Raw genomic sequence first — 19,148 nt, forward strand, 5'->3', positions numbered from 1 at the left:
AATAAATAATTTTTGCTGTTGTTGTTTACAAACTTACATCATAGATGACGCTGTACTCAATTACAAAAAGGTTGCGTTCACTTTACAACTATTGATAGACAAAAATACGTTCAATATAAATCGACCACAAAGCATATTATTAATTACATATATTAATTTTAATAAATGAAGGAATAACTCAAGCCAATTACTTTCTTGTTTAGAACAACAATTGCAAATAATTTATCTATCATTTTATTATTCGTTTGTCATATGTGGTCATAACTTATGTTTTGTCTATGATAACACTAAACATGCACAACGCGTGTGCACAACTGTCTACGCCCTACGGTGCACAACTGAACATTGGCGGAGTATTTGAATTTGATTTGAATGATGAGTGCGTAATTCGCAGAGTACATTATTAAATTTCCTGGGCACAAATAAAATGAGTAATTGTACTTTATTTTATTAAAATTATATATCAGGCTAAAATATATGGCTCATTACTTAAATTTAATCTCAATGCGAGTTTGAGTTTGATATATGTATTATATTATTATACATGTTTGTTTGTTTAAACGCGCTATCCCAGAAACTATTGGACCTATTTAAAAAATCTTTCATAGTCATATACATAATATAATGTAGGTACGTGATTCTTGAGTAGTATCAGTAGTATCTGCTGGTATCTGCATTCTGCTTTATTATAAATAGACCGTACCACTGGCGAAGCCGGGGCGAACTGCTAGTATAAAATAAAGTCCTGTTAGTAGCTAAACGAATTTTAATGATTTTTGAATTCTTCGATCTGTCTCTGCCTTGATCGAAAATTTTGTTAAAAATAATAAAGTAGTATTAATTAGTAGTAATTAGTATTAAAAATAATAAAGTATAGTAGTAGTATAATAGTAGTAGTAGTAATTAGTATTAAAAATAATAAAGTATACCTATATATTTGATTTTTTATATTGCCTAACCTAAGCTTTTAACCATTTCTACAGTCTAGCCATGGATAAAATACTTAAGTATAGTGTACCTACAGACTAGTGTAGCGAATATTTGATCATTGATAACGGACTCACAATGCTATCTTTGGGCGTGTGTGTTTGTGTTCTTATGGCACAGTAGATTATGGCTTGATAATAATCAGACGCAGAGACAGCGTGTTGCCAACCGACCGATAAGGCAATCAATTTGATTTTATCGTTTTCGGGAAAATGGATAGGTTATTTTTATTGAGACTGCAATTTTACATGATTTAAGTTTTTCTGTGTAAAAGTTTCATTTGAAAGAAGTAAGAAGAAATAGGTGCTATTTTTTTTATTTTAAATAAATACTTGCTTTCCGCCCGCGTTTTCAAAGAAAAACCCGCATAGTTCCCGTTCCCGTGGGATTTCCGGGATAAAACCTATCCTATGTGTTAATCCAAGTTACCCTCTATATGTATGCTAAATTTTATTGCAATCGGTTTTGTAGTTTTTACGTGAAAGAGTAACAAACATCCATACATCCATACTTACAAACTTTCGCCTTTATAATAGTAGTAGGATAATTAAGTCTACACAATAATTATTACAATGATTTAGCTTACTTTCTATATTTAACTTCTACTTCAACTTTTAGAAACTTTAATCAGTATTGTTATCTATACTTGTATACGTAGTATATTATTATTAGTCTGTGTCTATACATATAAAAAAATGTGAGCCGTCATGGGACGCCTGGCAGATGTGAAACATCGTTCGGTTTACAAGTGAGCCTAGTATATACAAAAGTACTCTGTGAAGTGAGCCTATAGATGTGTATAGCGTGGCGACCCGTCGCCATGGCAAGCGTCGCCACGTCAACAATTCAGTTTACAAGTGAGCCTATAGATGTTTCACATCAATAAATCTGTAGAAGGGTCAATTCTGTACATTGACAATATTGAAAAAATAAATAGCAGGGGGTGTTACTGGATCGATACCAAACCCAAATATGTGATTAAAAAATTTTTTGTCTGTCTGTCGGTCTGTATGTGAAGACATCACGTGAAAACTAACGGTTCGATTTCGATGAAACTTGGTATAATTATACCTTATTATCCTGGGCGTAAAATAGGATACTTTTTATTCTGGAAAAATACGTAGAAAAAAAATTAATCTTAATTTTTCAGTTTTATCCATAGACGTTGTTCTGTAGAACCGCGAACACACGTTGCGTATTATTATAGGCCTAGCCGTATTTGGGTCCAATAGATATGATATTTATAAGATGTCATTGTCAGAGTTACTCAAAATGGAGACCATCCACGCGAAGACCGACATCCGCGCGGACGGAGTCGCGGGCGGAAGCTAGTACTTACTAATTTCTATGTGTGTATTATGTTACACAAAATACATAAAAATACAAATAAAACAAAACAAACATTTGAACAATTTATTAAAATCTCAACTTATTTTCATACATCGTTAATATTTTATCCACCTCCACGCTCCGATCCTTCAGTGTTGCCATATCATCTTCGCTTAAAACACAACTTTTCTTGCCAGCATTTTTAATTAAAAAGTGTTGTATAAATAACCTCAAACTTTCTCTAAACATGTGCAATTTTGGCGGTTTTGATATTCTGTGGAATACTTCGAGAGATGCTTGGAGATCTTCGTTCATTATTATAGCTAGCAATATTTGGCGCATGAAACGAACCGTACGCTTGTTTAGATCGGAGAATTGTATAATCTGTAACAAACATTTTTATTGATTAACTTATTGACGTATCAATAAATAATAATTTATTCATTTATGTGACGGCCAAAATATTTCAAAAAAGTAAACTTAATCTTCATTTTTTATCGTTGTGTTCAATTTACTGAATTATTACTAATATAGAAAAAAATCGCGAAAAATTTATGCTCTCCAACAAATTTTTTCTTTTATCAATAAACATAGTTTTAGCTTAGCTCTTGGGATACATAAAACATTTTTTTTGTTCCATGTTATATTATATTACCTTAAGAACAGAAAGTGGCAACCCTTTCTCCATTATAAGGTGTGTAAGAAACTGCGCCAAGTTACTCATGCTCTGCTTGGAAAGGTCATCTAATTCCTTTATCTTATCCCAAACTGAATATTGTATTGATAACTGAAAAAAAAATAAGTGTTTTTACTATTTTTAGTAACAAAATGATTTTTTAAAAGGCATTTAATAGATTTGTGTGTGTCTATATGGGAATAAAAAATAGGTTAAGTGCAGGTCAGACTTGCGACACTGGTTTCTGTACAGATAAGCTATTTTTCTTTCTTTAAATTACCCCTGACCTATTCGTTATTTTGATACACAATTTTGTCAGGTTTATTTTCATTTACGGTTGATATAAACACACAAACACTATAAAATATTTTATAAAAATCAATATCAATACATCTAAACCGCTAAATAAATGTTGAACAACTAAAAACAACTTTGAAAAGAACATGCTCTTCCTTTGCGAAAACCTTACTAAAAAGGGAAGAATTTTAACTTTCCTCAATAACTACTGAAGTAAATTTTTTTATAGTAAACTAGCTTTCCGCCCGCGGCTTCGCGGCTTTCAAAGAAAAACCCGCATAGTTCCCGTTCCCGTGGGATTTCCGGGATAAAACCTATCCTATGTGTTAATCCAAGTTACCCTCTATATGTGTGCTAAATTTCATTGTAATCGGTTCAGTAGTATTTGCGTGAAAGAGTAACAAACATCCATACATCCATACTTACAAACTTTCGCCTTTATAATAAACAAGTTATTAAAACGATAGCGATGGTAATAAACCCCGGATTTCTTAGGAAAACTCTGTCGCAATATTATTATTAATTATAATAAATAAATATAAACCAAATACCTGATATTTCCGATCAGTATCGCTCAGTTTCATGCCCAGTACCGCGTAGAATGGATTATAGACCCTCTCTTGCAGACAACAAGCAAGTAAGACATGAACTATTTCCCTCTGTTGGTGCCCCCGGAGCCCTAAATGTTGGAGTTTCTCAAACGCATCCATGTAGTCCTAAATAAATATCTTTATTTGGATATTTGTGTCGAAAATAAACATTTCAAGTACGTTTAATACCAAAAAAATACAAAAAATGTTGTTTTTGACATTTTTTTTTTATTTATTTGCATCATTATAAGTTGATTTTTATAAAGATTTTTAATGATAACAATAATTAAAATAAAATTTCATCAAAACATACTAAATGTAGTATAACAGAAAAATTAATTACACAAAAAAAAATTGCATTCTTTCACGCAATAAAATATTTTTTACGAATTCAATCAACAACTACTCACCTCAGCAGACATAATAACACAAAAGATGCTCCTCCTAACATCAGTATTCATCCTCTGTTCCCGCGCTAATTGTAATAACTTTTCGTCATGAGCCGGCACACGCTTGGCCGGCTCTTCTATATTCCTCTCCCCCTCCCACGCTGAACCCACTACCCACCACTTGCCGCGCTCGTGCGCTGAGAAATTACAAAAAATAATTTAAAAATGTTATTTTTCTATCATTAATACCATGTTATTTAGAAATCCTTTCAAAATTTGAAAAAAAAAAATATCATAACGCATAAAAAAAATATTTAAAAGTTGTTACGTATTTTCCGATATAAGGACATACTAAAAATCTAAATGAAGCAGTTTTATTATAAAAATCCTATTTATTAATTTACAAACCTCGCAACAAATCCTCCAATCGTATATTTAAAGGCGTCACATAGTTTCCCTTACGAACAACAGCTTTCGCCATTTTCTTCAAATGTTCCACATAAGTTGGGTCGTAGTTCGGTATTTTGGTCAAATTATTATTTTTCACAGCTAGCAACACTTCCACTAAAAACTTTATACGAGACCTGGAAATCATGCGTTTTATAGCAAGTTAATTTTATGTTTAAAAGTAATAAACTAACATGTAATAGCTTAACTTAACTGGACAAAAATAACTTGAAAATGATTGAAAAAGTGTTGTAAGTTTAAATTTGGGTGAAGGGACAATACAAAGCATTTGATGTAAACATAAAAACAGTGAATTATTTAAGCATTGTTTATATCATGTAAAAAAATACTAAAAAGACATGATTGCTCATTACACACACACAAGCCACTAAAACGCAGACTCCTCACAAAAAAAAATACACCAACCAAAACCTAACAAAAAAAAAATTTTTTTTTCATTTCTCCACTTACCCAGCCCCAGCCTTTTCGTTCAACTTAGCGATCTTCCCCTGCGTGTCTTGTATAAACGTTTTCAAAGCTAATGGCTCCTCTTTCCTCAAAACTCCGCCGACACATCGTAACGCAGTTAGTATACAATCTATGTGCTTTTCGGTTAAGTCTTGTACTAGACGGTTTAGAATGTCGTAGAGTAGGGACGCATGGTATATCTGAAAAAAAAAATGATTTTGTTTTGATTCGAGGATGTGAAAGAGAAATAAATACTTTTTATTAATTGCGAGAACTCAAAAAGCATATAAACTACCGGGAAGTAAATAAGATTTTTTTTCTAGCAAAAAGATAGCTTTTTTGTTTTGTAATCACTGCAATAAGGACCCTATGCAATAACGAGCTATTTTCAAGCTATAGCTATATTTATTTTAGTCATTTTAATATTACTAAAAATATTTGGAAGAAAGCACTTTAAACATTATCTAATAAACCTTATTTAAAATCAGAAAAATAATAAAAACCTTAAAGCTATACAGATGCGCCAAACAAGAGACCAGATTGTCGAGCCTCTTGTCTTCCATTGGCTGATCGTCTAGCGTCATCGTGTCGAACTGCTGCGATAGAACTTCTAAGAAATGTGCGCCTGTAATAATGAAATATATATATTATATACTAGCGGTCCGCCCCGGCTTCGCCCGTGGTACCTACATGTTTAAACTATCCTATCTCTCAAGTTGGATCGAACTGCACATGGTGTGCGAATTTTATTATAATCATTGTGACACGAGATTTATATATATTAAGATATATAAATGATGCCCATTAAGGGCAAAGCGAATGGTATATAAATGTTTGTTTTATGAACGAACTGGACAAAAATTTGATTGATAAAAACATAAAGCCCGCCACTCACCAACTTCCGAACCAACATTAGCATGTAAAACCGCCACTAACGCCGCGTGTTCCGCGACCATTCTATCCGGTGTGTTGGCAACACTGACCGTCGCGTCTAGCCATAGACACGTGAGCGCGCTGTTCACGGAGTTGCGACTGTTCGTGAGGTACAGATTCTCTATGGACGTGCATGCCCAGTGCAGGTTCGTGCCTGCTAGCTTGTTTAGTATGCCTGAAAAAATAAGAAAAATATTTATAACTAGTTGCCCGCAGCTTCGCCTGCGTAGAAAAGATTTTTCATGGTACAAACATTCATCCCCTATTTTATCCGCTTGGGGATAGAATTGATCAAAATCCTTTCTTAGCGGATGCCTACGTCCTAACATCTACCTGCATGCCAAATTTCAGCCCAATCTGTCCAGTGGTTTAGGCTTTTTGTTGATAGATCCCTATGTCAGTCAGCCAATCACTTTTGAGTTACATATATTTTGATTGATTGACTTCTACAATTGCAATAATGTTACAGTCTTCATTAAGCATAGGCTTAGCTTATGTCTTTGTTATTTGGAACACATTACTTACTTTTAATTTGTCTCTTCAATTGAGCCAGCTCCTTCTCTGAACTGGAATCCTTATTTCTTAAATGTGGTGGAATGTATATTCCTTTCTCTTCCTGAAATAATGTATAATAAAATTATTTAAAAAATAAATGCATGACTGAAAAGAAGATGTTCTATCTAACAGCAAGAAACCATTTTACATTACATTACAAATGTATTAATCACTAGCGGTCCGCCCCGGCTTCGCCCGTGGTACATATTTACGTTTTCTCTACATAAAAACCATCCTCGTACTTCAAGGAATATAATAAAAAAAGAATTATCGAAATCGGTTCAGCCGTTCTCGAGTTATGCGCTTACCAACACATTTTGCGATTCATTTTTATATATAAGAAGATAATATGTAAATGAGACGGTGAAAAATGAATTTACCTTTATAATATTTCCTTCTTTATCTCTCTTCCTTCCATAAATATCTTCCCACACATCTGGTTTTTCTTTCTCTTCAGTTTTCTCACTTGACATTTCATCACCCTCCATTTCCGAATCATCACCAGATAGATGTGATATTTCATCATCACTGAATACTTTACTAAGTTCCTCTTCCTTAACAACTTTTTCTTTACTTTTAGCTTTTTCCGGTTTTTTCGTATTACCTTTTGGAGTTTCTAATTCTTCATTTTCGCTATCATCAATGACATCATCATTATCACTAATATTTTCGTCACTAGCATCATCTTCACCACTTTCTTCACCACTAAGTTGTTCATCTTCAAGACTCTCATCATCTTCAGCAGCTTCTAAATCACTTTGTGGTTGATCATCATCATCATCATCATCTTCATTTTCTTGTTCACTTTCATCTGTCTCTTCCTTACTTTTATCTTTCTTTTTGGCATTCTTATCTTTCTTTAATTCTTTACCAGTTACAGCAGCAAGGTCTTCATCAAAATCTGAATCCTGTTCCACTTCAGCCAAATGTTTCTCGGCAGCAACAATTTGTTCTGATGTCGCTCTGTCGCAAATTTCTAGAAGATCTGTGATATTTTTGGTAGTTAAGGATTTACAACTTAAATTATGTGTTATTTTTATAAATAAATAATAAGACGAAATATAGTAAAATAATACAGTAATAATATATATTCCTTTCAGTTTACGCCTTTTATAAATTCTACAATTAAAGATCACAGTAAGTTATAGTTTTCATAATTAAAGCAGAATCCATCAGTCCCCGGAATCACAGACACAATAGAAAATCTATTGTGTCGTGGCCCGATCGGGGCGCTCGGTGGTCAATGGGTTAATGTAAAAACTTTGGTTTTAAAGTGAAGATGAAAAACTGAAGGATATTAGAAGATTAAAAAATACAATTAATTTAAAAGGATACAATCAAGTCCGTCATCAGCAAAGTAATTATTTTTATTCTTTGACTTATTTAAGCCAAGTTGTTTCTCCAATTTCTTAATTACTTTGTCCTCATCTTCATTGGCCCTGACAAGCATCTGTTTTCTTTGTTCATCCATTTGAGATTTCAGTTTCTCTGCTTCATTGAGTTCTTTTTTCCGTTCACGATTCAGAATTTCATGGAGTCCTGGTTGATGTTTTACTTTCTTTTTCTGAAATCGGAATAACATGTGTGATGCATAGCTGTTTCACTACCAAATTATTTATTGAAGCAAAAAAAATGCTCACTGCTCAGGTCTTTAAACACTCAGAAAACAAATTATTTCTATGACAATTCCCACAAACAAAGTTGTTTTAACGGATGTGATTGAGAATAGAGCCCATTTTTATGGAAATTATGTTATATAAACATTTATTATTAATCTTTGATTTTGACAAAAGAAATTACCTTGACTTCAATTTCCGGTTCTTGTGTATCAGCTGGCCGTTTAACAAATCGGCCGGGAGTAAAAGAAGGTTCATTTTTCTTTTTTAAATAATGCTCTTGCCTGTGAACTTTCTTGAGTTGTCTTTTTTCTTTACGTAAAGCTTTACGAGCATTCACAAATTTTGGGCGCGGTGCCGGTTTTGATTTCTTCATTTTGATTTAATTTCATCAACAATTATTGTAATAAAACCAAACGATACTGTACATTATGATTCAATTGTTATTATAAGGTTATACTTTTTGTTATGACAGCGTATCGGAGGGACACATGAGATTGACAAATGACATTTAAACAGGGGTGCCAACTGTAACATTTTTTTTTTATGGAAAGGAGGCAAGTCGATTGGTCAGTGAAGATATTTCATAGACAATTTTAATACCCTGAGTGCATGGAAGTTACCACAAGGAGTATTATAGTAGAATTATAGTATTTTAAAAGCTTATAATATCCAATTTTGATAACATTATTGGTCTATGATAATTTTTACGTACCTACTTTTAATGCAAATCAAAAAAGTTCAGATATTACTTTCTCTGTGGTTAGATTGTGGCAACACTTGTGTTCAAGAAAAAATATCTTTCAAATATTTTTGTCTATGAAAATAAAAATCCATGAATTGGAGATGTGCGATGCTATGTGAATTGTTTTTAATTAATTTTTCTCAATAAATTCATAGTATCGCGGTTCAGTTAACAGCTATCAGTTTTTGTGTTTATAATTTATAAATTTCACTAACGGCATGATGGTGGAAGGGTCTGCATTTACAAGGAACGATGTGTTCCAAATGGCAATACGTGTGGCCTTTGTGTCTGCAGTTACATACTTTTCTATTAAATGGCTAGTGAATCAAATAGATCCCACGTCAAAGAGCCGAAAGAAAGCCGAGGAAAGAGCGCGGGAACAGTTACGCAAGTATGTATCGATTTTCATATGCGACTCTTATTTTTAAAATTATACCGCGTTCTTATGCAATCTGCTCAAATGCACACAAAAAACAGAATAAACGTGTTTCTTTGTTGCACCTTTCATGCGAATTATGTTGGATTTAAATATTTCTAGCATAACCTATTTATGGTATTGTTACCTTTATTTTTAGCATTCATAACATTATAACTTGTATCATTTCGTTGCTAAAACATTGCCAAATAAGTTTTGTGCCCAGTTTTACACGTGTTATATGTAAATATCAAAATAGCAGTAAACTACTGCTTATAACTTCTGCATCTACACTTATTAATTATTCATTTGAACTTGACTATCAAACTTCTAATTAGAATGTGTATCATGAATGTTCTATGTATTGTTTCAATTGATATTATTTATCATTATAATTATTATAAATAAAACATTAGTAAATTGGGAATTTGTTACACCTTATTGTATGAGTGAACTATATGATACTTACCTACCTATGACAAAATCAAATGAAATAAAGTTATAGTTACAGATCACCAATACATTATAATCCAAAATTAATTAATGTTAATCGAATATCAAATATAATTCATGATTTTATAGACACAAGGAAATCACATAGATTATCTAGAAAAAATGATTTGAAGTTGTAAAAATTGGATATGCTTATTCATACTTACAGTTTTTACAATATTACAGCCACATATTTATCAATATTAAAACACAAAAAAAATATGTTCATATTACAACAAATATGGAATATAGACTTTGCATGTACTAAGGATATCTTCCAGAGCTGGTCTGGGGAGCAAGCACGCGCTGGCCCTCGACAAGCTGACGGACCATGAGATGATCATTGCTTCACAGCTTGTGGTGCCTGATGAAATTAATGTAAGTGGTAAATGGGTGCTTTTTGAAGCTTAATGATAATTAATAATTAAGTCAATATAAATGTTTTAATTTTTGGTTTAAATTTTATAAATTGTTTATGTTTTTCCTTATTGCGTTGACAAATTCACAGTACACTGTTAATAGTTAGAAGAGTATTACACAATATGTAGGGATATATGTATATTATAAACCTCATTAATGTTATTAAAATAAATTAAAGGAATCCCATGCCAAGCTATGTTATGAAGTATGCACTGCCTGGCTTCTCAGTTGTTTATCATTAAGACTTTTTTGTAGACACAGATCTCAGTCCTATATAAGTTTTTGAGAAAATTCCATACCTAGCATTAATTTTCCTATTACATAAGCACTTATAGAACAGTCTTTCATCATGTTTAATATTACAGGTAAACTGGAAAGACATAGCCGGTCTGGACAATCTCATTAAGGAGTTGCGCGAGACAGTTATACTTCCAATACAGAAGAGAGAACTGTTTGCTGACAGTCGACTGACTCAGCCGCCAAAGGGTGTCCTGCTACATGGACCACCAGGTAAGTTATTGAAGTGAAACTTCTTTATCGGGGTTGGATAAAAATTTAGTTTAACATTTTTGCGTTACGCCGTACGCATGACATTTTTAAGCTCATAAAGAAGTTTCACTTCTTACGTTTGTACTCTAGTACACACATACATTTTATTTATTTATTTATTTCATTAGGGATCACCAACATGACATACACTGATAACATAGATAAACGCTTTTCGATATTACAATCATAGACATAGTGCTGTCATATTTATAGGTAAACAACAACAAACATAACATTAAATCCAAGACACACAGTCTGCAGCTAACAGAAAAACTATTGTTATCATAAAACTTTTGTAATATATAGGTAGATGTATAAAACTATCCGACTATTCTCCAAATTCTTTTTAAATATGCAAAAACAACTTAGCATATTAATTTTATGATTTGATCTGTGTAAGAACTTTTATCCCAATTTTATGTGTTTTCAATACGGGCTAAATTTAAAGACCTATAGAAAATTATGTATGTTATGTGAATAAAAACACATTACCATTAAATATGTTAAGATTACATGGAGTAAATGCATGTAATTGTTTTATGTTTACATTAATAGAGTTTTACATAGTACAAAACAAAGTCGCTTTCTCTGTCCCTATGTCCCTTTGTATGCTTAAATCTTTAAAACTACGCAACGGATTTTGATGCGGTTTTTTGAAGTGAAAACTTCTTTAGCGGCGTTGAGCACTTTTTCTGTAATGCATATAAAATCTTAAACTCGCGTCAGGACACGTGACCTGATCGAAAAAGCGTAAGACGGATGGAGAGTAGACAGCTATCCCCTCTCTACTACGCGCGTTTTCACTTCTGCCGGCACTCCCGGAGTGCAACCCGTCTTTTTTTTAATAGATAGAGTGATTCAAGAGGAAGGTTTTAGTATATAATTTATTAGGTTTTAGACAAAGTGGGCGAAGCCGCGGGCGGAAAGCTAGTAAGATTATACATATTCAAAAGTTAAAACTATAGTTTAAAACCATTTTTCAGGTTGCGGCAAGACCCTAATTGCCAAAGCGACCGCCAAGGAAGCGAACATGAGTTTCATAAACCTTGATGTATCTCTTCTAACTGACAAGTGGTATGGAGAGACGCAGAAGTTGGCAGCCGCTGTCTTCAGTCTGGCTGTTAAATTGCAGCCTTGTATTGTGTTTATTGGTGAGTATTTTGAATATCTTTGTGTTTTTCTTTTGGAATTATGTATTAATGTAAAAATGTTAGTCACTGGAACTTCTAATGTATGGACGCGGGCGTTGGCACCTGTGCCACAGCTTTTTTAAGCTTTTATAGGTGCCATCGTTCATAAAGTTTTTTGTATTGTATGTTTTTATTGTTCCAAATAAAGAATTTTGATTTTTTTTTTATTATCATGCATGTTAAGTTAGATTAATATTAGTAATTTAACTTGAAACTTAATTGATTAAAATGATAAGTAGAATTATTTTGTTTTTTTTTTTCATGTAGTACTTTTACAAGGTATACTATATGGTATAATATTATAGTTCGTATTTTCCCGTATATAACTGAAAATAAGTAAAAGGAGAAAAATAAATTAAGATATATTTATTTCATATCATGAAACATAATAAGCTATTGTAGATTATTCATCCATGCATAATTTCATTAGTTATGCGGTATTACCTGTACCTAGATTATGTTGTTTGATTATGATTATAACCATTCTATTACGTTTGTATATCAAAAAAAATGTATAAAAAGTAGCCTATACAAAAAGGACTATGTTGCGGTTTGAAAGAAAGAAACAAGCAAACGTTCGTTCGCATTTATAATTTATAATATTACTACAAATCTATACTTAATACTAGCGGTCCGCCCCGGCTTCGCCCGTGGTACATATGAAAAATAGATGTTGGCCGATTCTCAGACTTACCCGATATGCACAGAAAATTTCATGAGAATCGGTCCACCCGTTTCGGAGGAGTATGCAGACTAACATTGTGACACGAGAATTATATATATATATATATATAAGATTATAAAGCTGAAGAGTTTGTTTGTTTGTTTGTTTGAACGCGCTTATCTCAGGAACTAGTGGTCCGATTCTTTCAGTGTTAGATGGCCCATTCATCGAGGAAGGCTATAGGCTATATATCATCACGCTAAGACCAACAGGAGCAGAGCCACGCGGGTGAAACCGCGGAGCGCAGCTAGTGTATTAATATCCAACATTAATGTGATGTTAAGTTAATGTACACTTCAAAAACTCTCGAACATAATTTCACAAAAAGATACACACAAATAACTAGAACAGTTATGGCTAAATTATCTTATCTTAATACTATTATAAAGGCGAAAGTTTGTAAGTATGGATGTATGGATGTTTGTTACTCTTTCACGTAAAAACTACTGAACCGATTAAAATGAAATTTAGCACACATATAAAGGTTAACTTGGATTAACACATAGGATAGGTTTTATCCCGGAAATCCCACGGGAACGGGAACTATGCGGGTTTTCCTTTGAAAACGCGGGCGAAGCCGCGGGCGGAAATCTAATAAATATTATTTCCACAGACGAGATCGAGTCATTCCTGCGCACGCGCACAGCGCACGACCACGAGGCGACCGCCATGATGAAGACACAGTTCATGTCACTATGGGATGGCTTGATTACCGACCCGTCGTGCACAGTTATCATCATGGGTATGTGTTTTCTTTTGTGCAAGAAATCATCTCCCTTTTATAACTTTATGAATAGAGTTTGGACTATCGAAACTTATTTAAACTTTTTATGCATGGAACTTCTTTTATCTTATTAGGTCTAGCTCTCAGCTGTATCGGGTTGATGCGCAGATGCAAGGAATTCATTTTTCAATTTGAAATCCATTCTGTTCTCTAGTGATTAGTCTCTTTGTTTTCATGCTCAGGCACATATATTTTTCGTATGGATAAGGGGGTGGGTTATAGTAGAGCCATTTTAATAGGCAACATTTGACAGTTCAACAAAATTCAACAATGTAACCTAGTAACGGCGACATAGAATAACATGATATTTCGTTTTGTTAGAACTGCACATTTGCTTAACTTTTTTCAATTACGATTACACATCTTATATATAAAAATGAATCCCAAAATGTGTTGGTAAGCGCATAACTCGAGAACGGCTGAACCGATTTCGATAATTCTTTTTTTATTATATTCCTTGAAGTACGAGGATGGTTCTTACGTAGAGAAAACGTAAACATGTACCACGGGCGAAGCCGGGGCGGACCGCTAGTTTATAATAATAATGACCGATACAAGTAATTTTAAGACTTGATTTTACTGATAAACCATTCTAAACGTCATAATAAACAATTTCTGATTTAAAGAACTGACGTCGCTACAATTTTGTGTCAGTAAACCTTTTTTCTTTTTAAATACCAGAGACGTTACTCTAAAAATCGAAATCTGACATCTAGAATCGAATGCATTGATTACTTGTGAATAAAAATCATCATAAATTAATAAATGCGTTGTGTTTTTTTAATTATGTAGATACTTGTCTTATTTTGCTCCTTAAATTTATGAAATAAAGTATATTACTGGGACAGGGATTCGCCTGAAGAATTTTAAAATTGACATGTGTTTCAAGTTCGATTGACAAATGTTTCAAGTCCGTATCGATTAATTCACTTTCATCAATGTTTTTAAGCAGTTTACCTCTCTTCGAAGATAAAATTGATAGACGTCAAATGTTGCCTATTAAATTGGCTCGACTATAGGTTAGGTTCGTGTTTTTAAAACTACACAGAAATAAGAGCACCACGTAGTGGGGCTCCGTCGGCTCGCGACCCTCTTTTTGTAGAATTTTGGAAAAAGTAAATCCTCAGCATTTTACAAAATGCCGAGCATTTGTAAACGGCGAGATTATACAATTTGCCTGCGACATATATATATAATCTATACTAATATTATAAAGCTGAAGAGTTTGTTTGTTTGTTTGTTTGAACGCGCTAATCTCGGGAACTACTGGTCCGATTTGAAAAATTCTTTCGGTGTTAGATAGCTCATTTATCGAGGAAGGCTATAGGTTATATACCATCACGCTACGACCAACAGGCCACGGGGGTGAAACCGTGTATACGTAGTATAATATAATATGTGTGTATGTGTGTTTACAGGGGCCACGAACCGGCCGCAGGACCTGGACAAGGCGATCCAGCGCCGCATGCCGGCCACGTTCCACGTGCCGATGCCGAGCGAGCCGCAGCGCGAGCGCATCCTGCAGCTCATCCTGCACCAGGAGCCCCTCGCTGCCGATGTGAGTGTCGCATCACTATCGGCTCAGCCGTTTTATTTATTTATTTTATTTGTTGAAGTGAAACTTCTTTAGCGGCGTTGGGTATAAAATCTTAAACTCGCGTCAGGACACATGTCCTGATCGAAAAAAGGTAAGACGGATGGATATCAAACATGCTCAACGTTAATAATCAAGTTTTCACTTCTGCCGGCACTGCCGGAGTGCAACCCGTCTTTTTTTTTATTATTTTATTTATTTATGTAAAGGTACCTTACAGCTAAACTTACACTAGATATAACATTAACAATTCAATACGCCAATTAAAAGGTACACCAATAACAATCATAATACTGTGAGTGAGCAAAGTATAAAAGATATAGTTATAAGATTTTGCGTATGATGTAGAATTGGTTCAGGGCGGGGCGTTAGAGTGGCTTACGCCGCGTGGTATTCGCGCTTCAGCCGTACTCATCTTTCAATCTTTTATTGAAAAACTCAATATCTCTAATATATATAAATCTCGTGTAACAATGTTTGTCCTCAATGGACTCCTAAACCACTTAACCGATTATAATAAAATTCGCACACCATGTGCAGTTCGATCCAACTTGAGAGATAGGATAGGTTTTATCCCGGAAATCCCACGGGAAAGGGACCTATGCGGAGTTTTCTCTGAAAACGCGGGCGAAGCCGCGGGTGGAAAGCTAGTCTGGATTATAAAATTATATCATCAAAGTTTATAAGTATGTTAGCTGTGTCATGCTCATCAAGCTTTTAATCAAATCGAAGGCAGTATTTTCATTCAACAGTACATACATATGCGCCGTTCGCATTCCCATAAAGAAAAATTAACGTTTTTGAACTAAACATTTTTTTTTAGTTTAAATGACAATTTTCGTACTTTCAAACTTTCAAAATTCAACTTTTTTCAATTTTTACTCTGTTATAATACCATATGACAACAACACAATAATCTCACAGATCGACTACAAGAAATTAGCAGCGTGCACGGAGGGTTTCTCCGGGTCAGATTTACACGAAGTGTGCCGACAAGCGGCCGTGTATCGTGTGAGGGATTACGCAAGGGAGGAACTCGCTAGGGAGGAAATGGTAAATAAGTCTATATTAATTATAATAATAAGTGTATTAATTTTTGTGATGCTCTATTCTAAAATAGTTGAAAAAGTATTTAATTTTTCAAAACTTGATTCTTTCTTTTGTTTCTTTATTTAACTTGAAAACTGTGAGATTGCTTTAGTTGTATCATTGAGATATATGTACATATGGAGACGACACCGCCTACATCACTTATGTTCCGCTCACCATAAGCCATATGGCTTAACTGCACTCAGTCGCTTGATCGCTCATTGGCGCGAACGTCACGCTCATTTTTTATTTGTTTTAAAGTGAAACGCATTAAATATGCCTTCGTGTGTGTAACGATATTGCACAAATAATACAAATAATACGGAAAAGTGCAAAGGAATAACTTTTCATCGGTAAGTACTTAACTAGATAATAATTTTTAAAACTTAGAGCAAAAAAATGCGCCCCGCGCCGCCGCGCTTGGCGCACAGATTTTGTTCGTGGTGTCTCCTCCATACGTAGTAATATTATCTCAATGAGTTGTACATACTTACTTTTATATCCATGTGTTTCTCTAGTTTGTTAAAATGTCAAAAATATGTAACCATATATAACGTAACCGTATATGTTTTTAATTGTCATCTGCAAAAGTTCAAAACCTTAATTAACCACAGCAAAGATTAAAACCTCTTCCAAATATAAACTGCAAGCCTTACAATTTAATTTAATCATTTACAGACAAAGGACAACAGATCGAACGTATCGGAGTCGGACGATGAATACGCGGACGCAATGAGGCCGATCACAATGGACGATCTCAAGAACGCGCTCGGAAAACTTAAGGAGTCTAAAATTCAATGCGGTTCTCTTGCACCAAGCATGCGACTCGAACTCGACTAGTTCGAGAACGTTCTAGAACATTCTAGAACATTCTAGAAGCTTCTAGTAGCCAATGGAAGTCTATTAAACGTTCTAGAACATTCTAGAAGCTTCTAACCAATGGAAACGATCGAATGCGTAAGATGTTCTATTGTTCCGTTTTTGAAATCTGTTTAACGTTCTAGAAGCTTCTAGTAGCCAATGGAAACATAATCGAAGTCTCGAAGTAAGGCATTGTTCTATTTTTAAAATCTGTTAGAAATTCTAGAACGTTCTAAAAGCTTCTAGTAGCCAATGGAAACATAATCGAAGTCTCGAAGTAAGGCATTGTTCTATTTTTATTTTAAAATCTGTTAGACATTCTAGAACGTTCTAGAAGCTTCTAGTAGCCAATGGAAATGATACGGAAGTCGCGAAGACGTTCCATTGTTCTATTTTTGAAATGTATATTAAACGTTCTAGATTGTTCGGGAAGCTTCTAGTAGCCAATGGGAACGGCATCGAAGGCTCCAGGCTCGATGTTACGTTTTTTAATCTGTTGATATTATTTGCGGTTTCCATGTTTCTGTATTTGTGTTCCATTTTAAAATGTTGTGTTTGTTTTCAAAGTTTGATTTTGAATAGTCATGAGAATTTTAGTGAAATAAGATGTAGACTCTTGTTTATTTTTAAATCTATTGCTTTGCTTGTGTTGAACTTATTTTCACAAATTTTTTTAAATCTTTTTTTATCTATTGGGATCTTTTTAGCATAGAACAGTTTGAATATGGAATTCTTATGTTTGTATTATATCGTTTGGGATGGTTTGGCTTGATTGTAAAATGGTTGTTATAAAGGTCAGGTTTTTACTTTATAAATAGTTTTTCCGTCCCAACCGATTTGTGAAATATGTGCGCGGACGAATTTTTATTCGATAGTTTCTTTTAAATTTCGGGGTATGATGTTATTTGATTAGGATATCTTTTAAATTCTTTTTCTCGTTCATTTTCTAGTTCTCTAATATCGTTTATATGTCAGTATTTATGTATAGGTTGGCTTATATTATTTTGTATGTAATATGATTGTTACAGCCGCAGGGCGGTTTTGTAAGGTAAAATATTTGGATAAAAAAATTTTGAGAAATTTCAGATTATTAGATAGATAATTACGATTATAGATGACGATGTTGTTGTTAGGCGGTAGATGTATAGAATGCATTTTACAAGATAAATCTTAGAGCAATAAAGGGTTATTAAAAAAAATGTTGTGTGGTTTTATGAAACCACGGTAAAAGTGAAACTGTTCGAACGGTTCCGAACACTGCTTTGTGTAGCGCATGTCGCGTGACGGTCGGCTGCCGAGTAGGTATACCTACTCGGCAGCCGCGATACACGCGACATGCGCCACACAGACCAAACAGTTTGAGACGATGTAATAAAAGTTTCACTTTAAAAATTATGTATAGTCCGTGCCAATAATAGTGGCGATATAAAATATAAATTTAGTACTTGAAATTTTAAATAATAAAAAAAAAACAATTTATAATCCGTGCCAATAATTGTGGCGATGTAAATTCACTTATTGAAATTTTATGCACTGTTATATTATATTGAAAGTTGAAGATTTGCTATGCATAATTACAAGTAAATTAAATTAAACTATCGAAACTACGGTCAAACAAACGAGTTTTAATTATTTCCAAATAAATTCTTAACGAAAAATGAGAAATTGTTTTTGAAAAATATCTATTATTTTTTTTTTTAATCGTGACCATTTGTTTAAGAATATAATATTATATATTATTATATATAATATTTCCTTCTCGAAAATGTAAACTTTAATGCTCTCAAGATGAAGCTGTGTTTATGATCATTTAGGTGCTGGCTGTGTTCGTTGTTATTGCTTATTGATTTTTAAAAATCCTATCACGCTTATAAAAATATTGGATTTACGGAATGTTTAAACTGTATTATTGTTAGATATACAAAGACAAATATAAATGCAATAATCATTTGTGAAATGAGTGATCTAAAATAGACTAGTTACTCGCCCCGTATATGC

The 19,148-nt window shown here is 33.5% G+C and overlaps 2 protein-coding genes across 2 annotated transcripts; one reads left to right on the plus strand and one right to left on the minus strand.

Annotated features, from left to right (window-relative positions):
- Nucleotides 1–2,386: 2,386 nt before the first annotated feature.
- LOC149900988 (nucleolar MIF4G domain-containing protein 1 homolog) lies at nucleotides 2,387–8,773 on the minus strand. The gene is made up of 12 exons (XM_090111899.1): nucleotides 8,472–8,773; nucleotides 8,007–8,235; nucleotides 7,052–7,656; nucleotides 6,642–6,732; nucleotides 6,079–6,291; nucleotides 5,687–5,808; nucleotides 5,187–5,383; nucleotides 4,677–4,852; nucleotides 4,290–4,465; nucleotides 3,841–4,005; nucleotides 2,972–3,103; nucleotides 2,387–2,700 (listed from the first exon to the last, which is right to left on the minus strand). Exons 1-12 carry the CDS (start codon nucleotides 8,661–8,663, stop codon nucleotides 2,404–2,406), a joined length of 2,595 nt encoding a protein of 864 aa, XP_089968025.1. The 5' UTR covers nucleotides 8,664–8,773; the 3' UTR covers nucleotides 2,387–2,403.
- Nucleotides 8,774–9,091: 318 nt separating this feature from the next.
- On the plus strand, nucleotides 9,092–18,344 carry nmd (no mitochondrial derivative). Its single transcript, XM_090111803.1, has 8 exons — nucleotides 9,092–9,423; nucleotides 10,209–10,317; nucleotides 10,725–10,869; nucleotides 11,892–12,059; nucleotides 13,436–13,564; nucleotides 15,025–15,164; nucleotides 16,125–16,253; nucleotides 16,968–18,344. Exons 1-8 carry the CDS (start codon nucleotides 9,251–9,253, stop codon nucleotides 17,127–17,129), a joined length of 1,155 nt encoding a protein of 384 aa, XP_089967929.1. The 5' UTR covers nucleotides 9,092–9,250; the 3' UTR covers nucleotides 17,130–18,344.
- Nucleotides 18,345–19,148: the final 804 nt, after the last annotated feature.

The sequence above is a fragment of the Colias eurytheme genome, chromosome 17, assembly GCF_061535395.1.
Source record: "Colias eurytheme isolate Ceu_HAF_F1 chromosome 17, ilColEury1 Martin Lab GWU primary, whole genome shotgun sequence".
In the NCBI taxonomy this organism is placed as follows: Eukaryota; Metazoa; Arthropoda; class Insecta; order Lepidoptera; family Pieridae; genus Colias; species Colias eurytheme.

What these genes read in the sequence shown, in the direction of transcription:
- LOC149900988 (XM_090111899.1), bottom strand. Translation starts at nt 8,663, where the DNA reads ATGAAGAAATCAAAACCGGCACCGCGCCCAAAATTTGTGAATGCTCGT. An exon ending in AACCGGAAATTGAAGTCAAG is followed by an intron (nt 8,236 to 8,471) that starts GTAATTTCTTTT and finishes TTCCGATTTCAG; the next exon opens with AAAAAGAAAGTAAAACATCA. An exon ending in TGCCACTTTCTGTTCTTAAG is followed by an intron (nt 2,701 to 2,971) that starts GTAATATAATAT and finishes TGTTTGTTACAG; the next exon opens with ATTATACAATTCTCCGATCT.
- nmd (XM_090111803.1), top strand. Translation starts at nt 9,251, where the DNA reads ATGATGGTGGAAGGGTCTGCATTTACAAGGAACGATGTGTTCCAAATG. An exon ending in GCGCGGGAACAGTTACGCAA is followed by an intron (nt 9,424 to 10,208) that starts GTATGTATCGAT and finishes GCATGTACTAAG; the next exon opens with GATATCTTCCAGAGCTGGTC. An exon ending in AACTCGCTAGGGAGGAAATG is followed by an intron (nt 16,254 to 16,967) that starts GTAAATAAGTCT and finishes AATCATTTACAG; the next exon opens with ACAAAGGACAACAGATCGAA.